This window comes from Fukomys damarensis, unplaced genomic scaffold (genome assembly GCF_012274545.1).
Source record: "Fukomys damarensis isolate Sample0158 unplaced genomic scaffold, DMR_v1.0_HiC HiC_scaffold_28, whole genome shotgun sequence".
In the NCBI taxonomy this organism is placed as follows: domain Eukaryota; kingdom Metazoa; phylum Chordata; class Mammalia; order Rodentia; family Bathyergidae; genus Fukomys; species Fukomys damarensis.
Window position 1 is genome coordinate 13,836,991 of NW_022900940.1, and position 15,710 is coordinate 13,852,700.

A 15,710-nucleotide genomic window follows, 5' to 3' on the forward strand; every position below is an offset into this window, starting at 1 on the left:
TTTTTTTTTTTTTTTTTTTTTTGGTACCAGGGGTTGAGCTCGGGTCCTTGCGCCTGCAAGGCAGGCCACCGAACCCCTGAGCTAAATCCCCGGCCCTGAAAACTTTTTAAACAAGTAAAATTTTTTGTTTAAAAACTTTTTCCTTCCCAGATTGTAGAAATGAGTTGTCTTGGTTAACTAGTTGTCTTGGCTGCCTATAAATGTATTTTCTTGCAATCGCAACTTTTTTTCTTTTTAGAGAATAAACATTAATTTTGGGGGGCGAGGGAGTCCATATTTCCTCCAGTTATTTTTAATTTCCTGCCACCTCCTATTATTTGCACAGTTGCAGTCAAAGTGTGTGTACATATTTTACATCTTAATGGTATTGTTTTCTCAGCTTTCTTCATAGTCTTGGAAGAAGGGGAGAGCTCCGTAAATGCCCAATTCTCTCTCACAGATTGTTTCTCAGATTTCCTTTCTTCAGGCAGACCAAAGGCAAAGTTTCCATCATGATTACAATAGTCTGGAGGATGAGTTGATGGCATTTTAATGTTTTTCTGAATGAAATTTAAGAACCTGGAGCCTTGGGAGCCTCCGTCATCAGCAAGGTGTGGTGGTTGATCATGTGTGAAATAGGCCTTTATTCAAGGTAAACTCTGTGATGAGTTTTCTTGTTTGCTTATTCAGTGGCAATCTGTGCAAATTGAGGTTACATTGCGTTGGGACAGATCATTCTTGGGAAGATTGTTAGAAATATTGGGGTAGAGGGATGGCATTTGGCTTTTTAGTTGATAACCCTTTGTATCTTTGAGAAGGTAAGAGAGCTCTGGGGTAATGTGGCCTTTGGGTAGAAAGAAAGGTTGATTTTTCATTACTCCCTTACTTTAACTCCTCTACCAAAATGCTTTGGTATTTTCCAGGAAAATTTAGAACCTAAGCTTTGTCATTTTGGTTCTGAAACATTGGGGCACAGTTATATCCCCTGAATAAATAACCTGAATTAAAAATTGTTCACATTTCTTTATTTTTATTTTGTGGTATTGGAGATTGATCCCAGGGAGAGCTGAACTTGTCTCCACTCCACCCACCCCTTTTTGTGGTAATTGAGCTCAGGGCTTCCCACTGAGCCCCCCCCCCCACCTTGAGACGGTCTGTTCAGCTCTAAATCTCACAGGCAGTGCTCCATCTTGAGTTCCTTTTGCCTCACCTTCCTAGAGGGGATTGCAGGTATGTGCCGCTTATTTTTATTTTGAGACATAGTCTTGCTAAATTGTCACAGCTGGCTCTTTCACCTTCTAAGTAGCTGGGTTTACATGTATGTGCCACCGTGGCAGACTCCCAGTTTTTTTTTTTTTGGTACTGGGGATTGAACTCAGGACCTTGTGCTGGTAAGGCAAGTGGCGGAACCAGTGAGCTAAATCCCCAGCCCATCTCCCAGATTTTGAAGATCAAATTTATTCTTTTGATTGTTATCTAATGGTCTTCTAATGATTCTTTTAAAGAATAGTGAAATCACCAGTAGAATATTATGTAAAAGGGCCGGTTTAGTGGCACACACCTTTAATCCCATTATTCGGGAGGCTGAGGCAGGAGGATCACTGTGAGTTTGAGACCAGCCTGGGCTACATAGTGAGTTCCAGGTTAGTCTCAACTACATAGTGAGACCCTGTCTAAAAAAAAAAAAGAATATTATGGAAAAGGGCCGGTTTAGTGGCACACACCTTTAATCCCATTATTCGGGAGGCTGAGGCAGGAGGATCACTGTGAGTTTGAGACCAGCCTGGGCTACATAGTGAGTTCCAGGTTAGGCTCAACTACATAGTGAGACCCTGTCTAAAAAAAAAAAAGAATATTATGGAAAAGGGCCGGTTTAGTGGCACACACCTTTAATCCCATTATTCGGGAGGCTGAGGCAGGAGGATCACTGTGAGTTTGAGACCAGCCTGGGCTACATAGTGAGTTCCAGGTTAGGCTCAACTACATAGTGAGACCCTGTCTAAAAAAAAAAAAGAATATTATGGAAAAGGGCCGGTTTAGTGGCACACACCTTTAATCCCATTATTCGGGAGGCTGAGGCAGGAGGATCACTGTGAGTTTGAGACCAGCCTGGGCTACATAGTGAGTTCCAGGTTAGGCTCAACTACATAGTGAGACCCTGTCTAAAAAAAAAAAAGAATATTATGGAAAAGGGCCGGTTTAGTGGCACACACCTTTAATCCCATTATTCGGGAGGCTGAGGCAGGAGGATCACTGTGAGTTTGAGACCAGCCTGGGCTACATAGTGAGTTCCAGGTTAGGCTCAACTACATAGTGAGACCCTGTCTAAAAAAAAAAAAGAATATTATGGAAAAGGGCCGGTTTAGTGGCACACACCTTTAATCCCATTATTCGGGAGGCTGAGGCAGGAGGATCACTGTGAGTTTGAGACCAGCCTGGGCTACATAGTGAGTTCCAGGTTAGGCTCAACTACATAGTGAGACCCTGTCTAAAAAAAAAAAAGAATATTATGGAAAAGGGCCGGTTTAGTGGCACACACCTTTAATCCCATTATTCGGGAGGCTGAGGCAGGAGGATCACTGTGAGTTTGAGACCAGCCTGGGCTACATAGTGAGTTCCAGGTTAGGCTCAACTACATAGTGAGACCCTGTCTAAAAAAAAAAAAGAATATTATGGAAAAGGGCCGGTTTAGTGGCACACACCTTTAATCCCATTATTCGGGAGGCTGAGGCAGGAGGATCACTGTGAGTTTGAGACCAGCCTGGGCTACATAGTGAGTTCCAGGTTAGGCTCAACTACATAGTGAGACCCTGTCTAAAAAAAAAAAAGAATATTATGGAAAAGGGCCGGTTTAGTGGCACACACCTTTAATCCCATTATTCGGGAGGCTGAGGCAGGAGGATCACTGTGAGTTTGAGACCAGCCTGGGCTACATAGTGAGTTCCAGGTTAGGCTCAACTACATAGTGAGACCCTGTCTAAAAAAAAAAAAGAATATTATGGAAAAGGGCCGGTTTAGTGGCACACACCTTTAATCCCATTATTCGGGAGGCTGAGGCAGGAGGATCACTGTGAGTTTGAGACCAGCCTGGGCTACATAGTGAGTTCCAGGTTAGGCTCAACTACATAGTGAGACCCTGTCTAAAAAAAAAAAAGAATATTATGGAAAAGGGCCGGTTTAGTGGCACACACCTTTAATCCCATTATTCGGGAGGCTGAGGCAGGAGGATCACTGTGAGTTTGAGACCAGCCTGGGCTACATAGTGAGTTCCAGGTTAGGCTCAACTACATAGTGAGACCCTGTCTAAAAAAAAAAAAGAATATTATGGAAAAGGGCCGGTTTAGTGGCACACACCTTTAATCCCATTATTCGGGAGGCTGAGGCAGGAGGATCACTGTGAGTTTGAGACCAGCCTGGGCTACATAGTGAGTTCCAGGTTAGGCTCAACTACATAGTGAGACCCTGTCTAAAAAAAAAAAAGAATATTATGGAAAAGGGCCGGTTTAGTGGCACACACCTTTAATCCCATTATTCGGGAGGCTGAGGCAGGAGGATCACTGTGAGTTTGAGACCAGCCTGGGCTACATAGTGAGTTCCAGGTTAGTCTCAACTACATAGTGAGACCCTGTCTAAAAAAAAAAAAAGAATATTATGTAAAAGGTATAGAAACAAAGTATCAATACATGTATATCTTTCCTTTTTAGTTACAGTTTCTTGAGATTTATCTTGCCTGTCTTGATGGGGGGAGATGTCTCATAGAGGGTTAACCTGAAGTAAATAAAACCTCAACACTTTAAAAATAGCATATCTTTCTGTGTAGCTACAGATTGTTATGCAAAATCAATTCTCACATCCCCAGCTTGGGTTGGAAACTTCAAATTCAAAAATTTCTTTGAGTAAGTTTGGATATTGTTGTAATAGTTCTGTGAATGATAACTATAAATTCGGGCCATTTTATATATATAACTTTTTTCCCTTTTTCTTCAACTTTTTTTTTTTAAAGCAAATATCAAATGAGCAAACCAAATACTGTAGTGGCTTTCCACCTGACTACTTTCCATCTCTCCCTCGTTTAAAATGGCCTCTTCCTGAATTCTGTTTCAGAATCTGTTTTCTTTTACAATCAGGCTCAAGCCCTCCCTTTTTTTTTTTCTTCGTATCACTACTGAGGTGTTTGAAGCTGATTCTTGACTTCCTCAGTTCTCCTTTTGGTTGCTTTATTTTGAGCTGGTATTCTACATTTTAGCATTGCCTGAGAATTGAGTACTATTTTGTACTCACCTTCATTTCCCATTGTCTGTTTCAGATTATCAATCCCTTGAATGCAGGCATTGTTTCTCTTTTTACCTATCTCTACCCACACAGCACCATTAAATTCCTGAACAACTGTTTCCCATTAACTATGTGGGATTTTTTTTTTTAACACATCTGTTTGATTTTGTTAGCTTCATAGTTTTTCTATTAGAGGAAGTAGTTTTTGTTTTGTTTGTTTGTTTTGAGACGTAGTCTCCCTATGTGCTTCAGGAAATGTTTTAAGTTCTGATAAGTGAGATTGAATTTCAACAAGAATATCTAAAGAGATCCACAGCCTTACCTGGATAATGGGCTCACAAATGGAATCAAGAATTAACGAGAATTTCATACTGTGAAACCAGAAGGATTTTATACTGTCACCCCCACCCCACCACCTTTAGGTTTCCTCTTTTTCATTTTCTCTCTCTCAGAGAATGTATAGCAATTGTCTTTTCTCTTGTTGCTGAGACAAAATATTTGACACCCAAAGTTAAAGGGGAAAGGTTTATTTAGCTCGAAGTTTATAGAGGTTTCAGTCCATCATCAGCTGGCTCTAAGGCAGGGTGGCACATAGCAGAGGGGCAACAGTTCATGGCAGTGGAAGACAGCAAAAGCAACAAGGGACAAGACAAGCCTTTCTCTGTCCCTTATGTATTGTATTCAGGCTGCCAGGATTAGGGTGCCAAACCAAATCAGTGTACTGATTTAGTGATCACACATCCTTAATCCCAGCATCACACACTCTAGATTCAGCCACCCATGACTGCATGAGGCTTTGGGAGCACATCTAGACCCAAACCATAACAGCAATTATTTGGTAGAAAGGAATTAAGTGTTCTAGTGAACATTAAGAGCTTTTTGTTTTATTTTGTTTTTTGAGACAGGGTCTCACTGTGTAGTTGAGACTGACCTGGAACTCATTGTGTAGCCCAGGCTGGTCTCGAAGTCACAGCGATCCTCCCCAGTGCTGGGAATACAGGCATGCGCCACCACGCCCTGCTAAGAGCTTTAAAAGTGTTTTTATTTGACTGGAGTAGAAAGAAGAAACCCTAATGGATGTGTGTGGTGGTTTTTTATTTTTTAAACAGCTTTTATGCATAGTGTAAGCTAGCCTTGAACTCGTTATTTAAGCCCAGGTTGGCCTGGAACTCACAGTGATCCTTCTGCCTCAGCCTCCGAAGTTCTGGGATTACAGGCATGTGCCACCATGCCTGGCTTCTCCACGGTGGTTATTTTCAAATACTTTAATTTTTGCTATACCAACTCTAATCAGTTGTTTTTACAATTTGGGCATTATATTGAGAAGTTACATTGCTTTGTTTTATTGTGTTGCAGTGCTGGATTTGGTACCCAGACTTCAGGCATACTGGGCAAGGCAAGCACTCCATGACTGAGCCATACATTTAGCCCTTGAGAAGTCTTTTAAAATTGGATTTGTTTTAGTTGCAGATTAAAAGAAAGAACACAGTAAAACAATGGGAAGGAGTATGGTGCCCAAAATTAATAGTATCTTCCATGGGGTTGTGTAGGGAGAGGGAGTGACACATGCCACAGAGTGTAAATCAGGAGAGGGTAGTGGCATGTCGTTTGTCTATTTGTCTAGTGTGGATGCTACTTAGGTGATACAGGAACCATTTTCTGTTGAAATGGGTAATTGGAGCCCACTCTGTTTCTGGGTGGCAAAACAATGCTGTTGATGGCTGGGGATTTACCTCAGTGGCGCTGCACCTGCCTTGCAAGCCCAAGGTCCTGAGTTTGATCCCTGGTACTGGAAAAACAAACAATGTTGAGTAGCTAAACCCAGCAGCATGTTTTTCAGTTGGTAAAACTGAACTTGAGGGTTTCCTGTCTGCTTTGACCCCCTCTTCCAACCTTTGTTTTGTATCCTTTCTGGCTGGCATTCCCTTTGAGAGGTATATTTGGATCTATAGCTCTTGCTTTGAAAGGACTTTTTGCTATGACATGAACTTATTTAGAAGAGTAAACAGATGGGTGTAGTCCCAGCACTTTGAGAGACAGAGGCAGGATGATTGTGTGTTTGAGCCTAGCCTAGACAGTTTAGGGACTTAGATCCTGTCTCAAAAAGAGGGCTGGGGATGTAGTTCCATGTGAAAGTCTTGGGTTCAGTCTCCAGTACTGAAAAAAAAGTCAACAAATACAAGTAGGTACAGTTTTGTAGCCATGCTGCTTGCTAACTTTATAGCCTGTACTGGATAAGATGACTCTAGTTCCTAAATGGCCCCTGCTATAAAGCTTTTTATTTTTAAAAAATTAAATTTATTGATAGGATTTAGATACATATAATAATCACATTCATCATATGGAACTTATACCTGTACATGATATATCTTAATCCTTGTTTTCCCATTCCCCTCCCCTCCCTTCAGCTCTTCCCCCACTCTTTATTTACAAAAGCTTTGTTTCTGTTTTCTTTCCTTGCTCATATTTCCTTTTTCCTTTTCCTTCTCCCGCCCTCCCCTCCCTAGTGCCCCTTCTCATTTGAACTTTGTCTTCCATTTCACATTATCTATTATATATTTTGGTCCTATTTGTTTGTTTGTTTTGGTGGCAGGAATCCAATCAGGACCTGGCACTTGTGCCCCTGAGCTACATCCCCAGCTCCATTTTGATCCTTTTTTACACTTTCAGTTTCTCATACCAGAGAAACAATGCAGTGTTTACACTGTAAAGCTTGTATAAAAATGTATCTAAAATTCTGGTACAAATTATTTGCTCTAGATTAAGTGACTTAATACAAAGTGGAACAGGGCAATTGGAAAGTTCAAATAGCATCCCATGCTGAAGCTGTTTATGCTTGTTTCTTCCCTGTAAGGCTGGTTCTGCTCCATCAGAGGCCAGTAGTAGGCCTTTCAGAACCTATCAAGCCATAGAGAAGAGAGAAGTTGTCAGAAACATCTGATAGGGAAGATGGGGAGAAAGCCTCAGGATGATCCATGATGCAAATAAAGTGCTCCAGGGATAGGATGCAAGTTGTCATAAATGGATGAGTGTGTCGCAAATGAAACTGGGCCTTTCACTCTTCCGTCTCTAACAACTGAAAAATTTTAAACATTGGCCTTATTTCTTCCTTTACTGTCATTTTTTCCAAGTTTCTGCAATTACTATCTTGGTTTGTGGGAATGGGGCAAAGGAGTAAGGGAAGCTCTCAATTTGAATTTCTAAAGTAGCTATGCTTTATTATTTTCAATACTCTCGGTCCTGCCTTCCCAGATGTATTAATTTTGTTGCCTTCGTAGTTTGAGTTATAAGGAAATATCAGAGTGACCCTCTGCATCCTCTGTTGATCTCGGGATGGAACCCAGGACCTCGGGCATGCTACACGAGAGCCCCTGAGTTTGGTTCCTCTCTTTCTCCCCTCCCATTTTTAAAAACATTAGTATATGTTTGTGATACATAATATGTGCACATGGGGAATTGGTACATATACATGTTGGATCTTGATCCTTCTTTCTCTTTCTCTTCCCTCTCTGCCTCCCCTCTTTGTCAGATTCCCCTTCCTATCGTTACAGTGTCTATTTCCCTGTTTGTAGTTGGTTTCTTGAGATTATTTCTGAATGGAAAAATTGGTGTTGATTATGAAGGTGGGAGGCATGTGGCAGTAATGTTGATGTAGCTGCAGTGAAAAAAGAGAGGAGAGCTTTGATTTCTGGTTTGGTTCATGTTACAAGCCCACCCCTCAGGATTAATCAAAATAATGGGAGTCTTTGCATGAGACGTTAGTGAAAAAGTGGTACAGAGAACTGTATTCCCCTAATGAAAGGACAGATGAGCGGAGTTAGCACTATAGCTGCAGGTGTTCACTTGTTTGTGTGTAATTGCTGGAATATGTAATTTCTGCTTTTAGGTGTTACAAGCTGGTCCTCTGACCATATATCTCTCCTTTAGTCCCTAGTGATTGTGAGGTTAGAATTCTAAAGCAGGATGGAAGAGATCATTTAGAGTGATAAAACTACCTCAGAGAGGGCAAACGACTCTTACTTGCAGTCTCCAAACTTCTTGTTGAGTTTGTTGTTCTTGTACTTCACAAGTGTGTGTCTGCAGTGCTGTGACATAGACATTGAAATAGAAGATCTTTGCCATACTGATCTACTCACAGTTTCTCAATAAATGAGAATTGTTGGCAATTTTAATTTTTAATGGGTGTCTTCTTTTGTTTTTCTTTAAAATACAGTACTGTTTTTAATTTTAACTTTATTTCTTTTCAGTTCAAATTTGAACATCAATGACGTTCTAGGGAACTATTCATTGACTCTTGTTGATGCCTTGGATACACTTGCAGTAAGTGTTGCTCTTTTTTTAAAAAATTAAGGTGTTTTACAGTTGATACCCGTTTCCCAAGAATGGTGAACCTGAAAGTTTTTAAATCTTATTTTCTTTGAGAAAGGTAGGCTTGAACTCACTGGATAGCCTGGGCTGGACTCACACTCGTGATTCTCCTGCCTCTGCCTCCTCAGTGCTGGGATAACAGGTGTGGTCCACTGCATCTGGCAGACTAGATACTAAAATGCTTTGGTGGCTGTTGTTTATTTTAATGAATTTTGTGTGAACAATGGGGAAAGCGCTGAAGGTTGAAAAAGAGCAAATGTGATCCTCCTTACACAACAGTGAAAAAAAAAAGTGCTTCTTTGTAGGAAACCAGTTCCTCCACCCCAATTTTCCACTGCTTTACTTGCTAATGGAGTCCATAGAGAATTGTCTTAGTATTTTACAGTTACTGCAGTTAGTAGTTCAGGAATAAAAAACAAAGTCTCAGGGTTGCTAGATCTCCTGAAGTTCACTAGATCCCTGCTGACAGCCAGCCTCTGTGTAAACCCTGCTCTTACTTGCAGCCTCTCCCAGCGTGTTGGGATTGCAGGTGTGTGTCACTATGCCTGGCTTACATCTTCATGTGATAAGTAGCAGGAGGAGGACAAGGCCCTTCCTCTAATTGGAAATCTGAGCTGGTGGATTTTTCTTCTGCTAGACTGTAGTTGGAAAGCAATTTAGTTGCTCAGTGTCTCCTGAAGTGATTGCTGCTGCATTTTAGTCACTCCTCATTACTCATCCAAATGTGCCCTGACAAGTAAGTGCAGCCTAATTAGAGCTAATTTGTTAAAAATATTAGAGGCTGACTCAGTGTACAGGTGTTGCTTCAGCTCTCCTGAGAGTCATATATAGGTTGAGAAAACTTGTTTTTTTTTGCTCTCTGACTCTTTTAATCACTATTTGTATTTTTTTTTATCCCCATGCTTGCTACTTCAGAGACTTTATCTTTGTTATTTGCTGTATTGTACTCTCCCCACACTTCATGGAAAATGGTATATAGTAGGATTACAAACTTTTGTTCAAAGAATGAATTTTGCTAGTTCAGCATCTCCCAACACAAAGTACAATGGTGTACTCCTTGAAAGGAGTTCTGTTCTAAAAGGAACTGGAGAAATTCTGTGTCCAGCTGTTAGCTGTGTTAAATATCAATATTTTAAAGGCTCTGAGAAGTCATGCAGTAAAGAAACCTGTTTAATACTTCCATGAGGTCCAGTTTTTCTCAATCATTTTATATCCTGGTTTCTTGAGGCTCTTAGCTATCTGACTAAAGTGCTAAATTATAATATGGAATTAAGCATTGTTGGCTTTCTTCACCTTCCTCCACTTAATCTGAAATCGTATCAACACTACAGTACCAATAGATATTGTTGCTGGTGAACATCTGTAAAGAAACAGACCTTTTTTTTTGGGGGTTTTCATTGTAGAATATCTGGCCTTTACTGTCTTAGCACTTACTTTTCAGGCGTTACTTATGTTGAGATTTTCCTTTTGCTAGAATTTTTTGTTTGTTTGTTTGTTTTGAGACAGGGTCTCACTATTTCAGACTGCTCTGGAATTCACTGTGTAGCCCCAGCTGGTCTCGAAATCAGAGTGATCCTCCTGCCTCAGCCTCCCAAGTGCACCACCATACCTGGCTTGCTAGCTTTTTTTTTTTTCCTTCTTCTTAAATTCTTTTATTGGTACATGTTAGGTATACAATACATTTACATTGATCATTAGGAACTTGTACCTTTACATGATGGATGCTTCTTGGTTCTTATTTTTTCTCCATTCCCCTGTCCTCCCTTCCACCCCTCCCTATTTGCAAAGGTTTTGTTTCCATTTTTTTCTTTTCTCATGTTTTTTCCTTTCTCTTTTTCCCTACCTTTCCCACTTCCCCTACCCCTTTGGACCTTTTCTTCCTATTTCAGTATCACTTCTTCTTCTTCTCCTTTTTTTTTTTTTTTTTTTTTTTTTTTTTTTGGTTTTGTGGGACTGACCTGGAACTCACTATGTAGCTCAGGCTGGTCTCAAACTCACAGTGATACTCCTGCCTCAGCCTCCTGAGTGCTGGGATTACAGGTGTGCGCCACCATGCCCGGCCTCAGTTATTCATTTTAATCCTTATTTACATTTTAGTTTCTCATACCAGAGAAACTATTCGGTATTTAACATATGTGTCCTGTGTGTTTCACGTAAGAGTATTGCCCTTATTGTGCATCCATTTAGCTATAAATGTCTCTTAATTTCTCATTCTTTGTGGATAAATAGGCTTTACCAGATAAACTGTGGGAACCCTTGGGGAAAGCAGTACCCTGACCATTTTGTGAAACGTGCAGCATTGTTGTGTAATCTTTTAAAAAGAAAGAACTGAAAATCAGAAAAGAAACATTTATACTTGTCTCCATATGTTAAAGCCAATAAAGATCAGCAGAAAAAAAGATGTCATAGACCAGTAAAATTAGAAAATAAAATATGGTTGAGTGTTCTGAGAAAATTATTTTTTCTCTAGTTTTGATTTTTTGTGGGTGTGTATCCTTGTTTTATTTTTTGGTGGGTGTGTATCATTATGTCAGTATAGTTTTAATATTACCATAACATTTTCAGTAGAATTAAATCATTTCCACTTAGGTTAATCAGTAAAATTTTATGCCCAAATTGTAATTTGTATAGGAGGATCCAATGTACACCACACATAGTAATCATAATGCCAGAATACTTTTTATAGGACATAGAGCTGGTTATTTGTATAGTTAAATGTCACTGGTTTTATGCTGTACTCCAAAAGGGTTTTGGATATCTGGATGGCAAGCAGCTAGTTTAGTAAGATTTCTAGAAATTTTAGTCTTCTGGGAGCCAAGCACCCAAACACTGGATTTATTTGAAGAATGGGGAAAGTTGTATTTTTATTTCTTTAATTTTCTGATTTATTTTCACTCTTGCTAGAAGTTTTAGGAACTACAGTGCCTTTGCACATTAGTCACATCAGACTGAACCTTGAGGGACAGAGGAGTGGAAAGATTCGGAGTGCCATTGAATCTAGAGGGGAGTATTTTCACAGTTTTGCCACTTGGAGATAGGATTAAGTTGCAGGAAATAGGCTTGCCGTTTGTCTGGAGTACAGTAAGTCCTCACCTTATTTTATTATTTATTGATTGATTGATTTTTTTTTTTTTTTTTTTTCGTCCTGGGGATCGAACTCAGGTCCTTGCGCTTGCGAGGCAGGTGGCGGCACCACAGAGCTAAATCCCCGGCCCAGTCCTCAGTTTATTAATGAGTTCTATTTTGGGAGAATGTTTGTAAGTCAAGTTTGTTCCTAAGTCCAACAAATTGAGTTTTATACACAAATATATAATATTTTGACACAAATATATAATATGAAGTATAAAAAGACCAAACTTCTACTCACCACTGCTTTTCCCCTGGCTTGTGGGCATCCTTGGGCTCTGATTGAGCGCTGTACTGCTGTATACTATTGCGCTGTACAGCTATACAACTGTGACAGTGTCTGGTAGGTGAACCAGGTGATCTGTTTGCATGTATGTAACTCAAGGTCCCTTCCTAGCTGTGAAAATTCACAACTTGAATGTTTGTATTTGAAGATTTATTGTGATTGGGAAAATAACTGCTTTTCCACTATTTGTGCTTCAACCCCCACAGTGATAAAACCACATACAGTACAGGCATTTAGCTCACGTGGCCAAGCTGCTGCCTCTGTGTAGCATCAGTTTCATCTTAAGCTGCTATAACGGTTTGTATTCTTCTTTTTAAAGATAATGGGAAATTCATCTGAGTTCCAGAAAGCAGTCAAGTTAGTGATCAACACAGTTTCATTTGACAAAGATTCTACTGTTCAAGTCTTTGAGGCCACAATAAGGTAAAATAGTACATAAAATAGGTTGAAAGCTGTGTGTGTGTGTGTGTGTGTGTGTGTGTGTGTGTGCGTGTGCGCGCGCGCGTAGAGAGAGATACCTTTCGGTTTTTCAGACCCAAAATCGAGGTAGGTGGTCCATGTGGATATTATGGGTCCAGTGTGTATTTTTTATGTTTATTTTAGTATTTATCAAAATTAAAACAATTGGACACATGATGATCACATTTTGGACAGAACCAAATGAAGCACTCGTGTTTTAATGGGTGTCCCTCTAAGTAGTTTCTTGATTTCCCTCTATGGCTAGTTTCATTTCCTGTCTTTGTGCTGTCCTAGGAAAGCTTGTACATATTTCTGAAGGAAATGATTTTTTTCTCTCTGCCCACAGAAAACCATTGTATTCCATCTTGGTGTATTTCTTTCTTAGGTGTTGATCGCTAACCTTACTCCTTTTGTTAAATGTACTGGAATCATGCTCTATACCCACCTCTCTTTAATATATTGTGGCTATTTTCCTTTTAATTTTAAAAGACATTTTATTTCTGCATTTCATTTTATTTAGTGAAATCATTTGTTCTGAAATTAAAGTTATGAAATCATTTTTCTGAAAAATGTCACAATCTACTCCAGATAATTGGAAAGGGACATCATGGGTCTGCAATGACACAGATGTAAACTGTTAGCCTCTTACCTGAGTATGTCATTTTCTCTTTATTTTCCTTTGTTCCTTCTCATCCTCTTACCAGATATTGAAGTTCATCAGTTGCCCGGCAGCCAAAACTACAGAAGTTACTTAATTTGTTGTCTAACCTTTTTCTCTTTTTTTATATGGTTAAGACTTTCCCCAAGTGAGATTAATCAAGAATAATTTAATGGAGAGAGTAATACGTATTCTGAGCACACTGTCACTTAGTACAGTCCCTTAACCTCTAAGATTAAGATAACTAAATCTGTTAATCTTTTAAATGGTATTGTTCTCAGTAGCCTCAGATACAGGATTCTCCTTCTGTCTTTGAGTTATGCAATGAACTAAGAATCAGTCACTTATTAGAGCTGGAAAGGACTTTTTAAGAGGCCGTTAAGTCGAGTCATTCTGACTTCAGGCAGCCACAAAAAGATGTTGCTTCTGTCCTTCTGAATTAGATTTTGTGCCCTTTTAAGCAACAGGATTTTATTTACTTATTCATTTATTTGTTCTTATTGCCATTAGGGTTCTGGGAAGTCTCCTTTCTGCCCACAGAATAATAACTGACTCTAAGCAGCCCTTTGGTGACATGACAATTAAGGACTATGATAATGAGTTGCTGCACCTGGCTCATGACCTGGCTGTGCGGCTCCTCCCTGCTTTTGAGAACACAAAGACGGGGATCCCTTATCCTCGGGTGAGTGCATTGTTTTTTTCCAATTCACCATCTTCTGGAATTAAAACTATTTGGTAGAAGGAATGGGGCTGAGGTACAGGAAGAAAACTGTATTCTTAAGATAATTTTGCCTTAAACAAAATGTAAATATTTTTTAGTTCATTCGGCATTTACTAAATACTTACTGACACAATCCTTTCCCTGTAAAAAACGTATTTTTTCTGTGTTCAGTATTCATAAATGTTTTACACATGTGATTTATATTATGTGCTCCCAAATAGTGTGGAGGATTTGTTTTCATTTCTTATTTGTGTAGATTTCCCCAAAGAGCCTCACATTTGTATTAGAGAGGGGCTCAATGAACATTCTTTTGAATGTTTCACATGACTCTTTCAAATAAAGCCTGAACAGACCAGCTAGCTAGCTGCTAATTTAAATGCAAGATCCTTGTGATACCTGATTTGTCAAGCCAGAACTCTGGAAACTAAGTCAGCCTTTGAGATTACCAAGGAATGAATTTCCACACCACAGGGCCGCCATGATGCAACAGGCTGTAATACTCCAACTGAGCCTCCCTTCTCTTCCAGTCTGAGGTTTGTTTATATTTTCTGAGCAGGAATGAGTTCATAGTGGCTTACTTAGACTTTAGAAATGATTCCACAGCTTGCTTTTTTCTTTACTCCTGAAACCTGATCATATGTAGCCATGAAAAAAACTTGTTGGAAAGAGATGATTTAATGAACCCAGCATGATGATGCATGCCTGTGAGCTCAGCTATCTGGGAGGCTAAGGCAGGAGCATCACAAATTTGAAGCCAGCCTGGGGGGTGTATGTAGCACAGTGGTAGAGTACTTGCTTAGCACATACAAAGGCCTTGGATGCAGTCATCAGTATTGCTAAAAAAGAAAAACAGAAACAGCAGAGAGATGGTTCATTTAATTGTGTTGTGTTATAGTCATTCCCTGAATACTTGCCCTTTTTGACTCGCTCTTAATAAGACAAGACTGTGGATTTCTTACCTTCGTTTGTGTTGTCTAAATTTAAATCCCATGTTCATCTTGGGTATAACATGACTGAATCTCACCACAGTAAGCTTGGTTCATTAGCTGAATGTCATAGGCCTTCAGCTGTGTGAGTTTTTGAGTTTTGCCATGAAACCTGTGACTGACTTCCTATTCCCAGGTGAATCTAAAGACAGGAGTTCCTCCTGACAGCAATAATGAGACCTGTACAGCAGGAGCTGGTTCTCTCTTGGTGGAATTTGGGATTCTGAGCCGACTGCTGGGGGATTCCACCTTTGAATGGGTGGCCAGGCGAGCAGTGAAAGCCCTCTGGAACCTTCGGAGCAATGACACAGGATTATTAGGTGTGGTGCACTTTCTCCCACCATTGGGGCTGTGTAACATTTGCTCCCCTTTCCGTTCATTTCTGAGAGTATCCTTTCTCTCCATTTCTTTATACCACTGACTCTGAAAATTGTCAATTCAGAAAGCAATGGTTCTCAATGCCTGCCATAGTCAATTTCTTTTTGTGACCTTTTTGTTAGAGTGAGACTATAGGGTTTTATGGAAAAGAATAATACTATTGCTGTTTGAGAGCTCCCTTCTGACTTGGAGCCCTCAGTGTATTTTACTTGAAAATTTTTGTTAATGGAAATGCTACAAAAAGATCTTCCTCTGAGGCAAGGTTTATTGTTTTAATATGAAGTTCTAAATATAGGAATTTAAAGTTAGCAGTGGAATAGCTTCCTCCTTTAAAAAACAGGTAGGAGTCTAGAAGTAGATTGAAAGCCCAGATTAAACTTATATTAGTTTTTCTTTTTCCTTTCTGAGACTGTTTGGTCAAGATTTTATTGAAATATTGTTTTGGAATATTTCAAACATTAATAGTAGAAAGGTATA

At 39.7% G+C, this 15,710-nt stretch overlaps 1 protein-coding gene across 1 annotated transcript in view; it reads left to right on the forward strand.

The window, feature by feature from the left end:
* Nucleotides 1–15,710, forward strand: part of Edem1 (ER degradation enhancing alpha-mannosidase like protein 1) — a gene marked incomplete at its 5' end in the record, with an annotated part of 33,054 nt that overhangs the window by 1,403 nt on the left and 15,941 nt on the right. Inside the window, 4 exons of the mRNA XM_010626176.2 lie at nucleotides 8,499–8,571; nucleotides 12,351–12,454; nucleotides 13,659–13,830; nucleotides 14,992–15,175. Coding sequence (XP_010624478.1) covers nucleotides 8,499–8,571; nucleotides 12,351–12,454; nucleotides 13,659–13,830; nucleotides 14,992–15,175 — 533 coding nt within the window. The remainder of the gene's footprint in view (nucleotides 1–8,498; nucleotides 8,572–12,350; nucleotides 12,455–13,658; nucleotides 13,831–14,991; nucleotides 15,176–15,710) is intronic.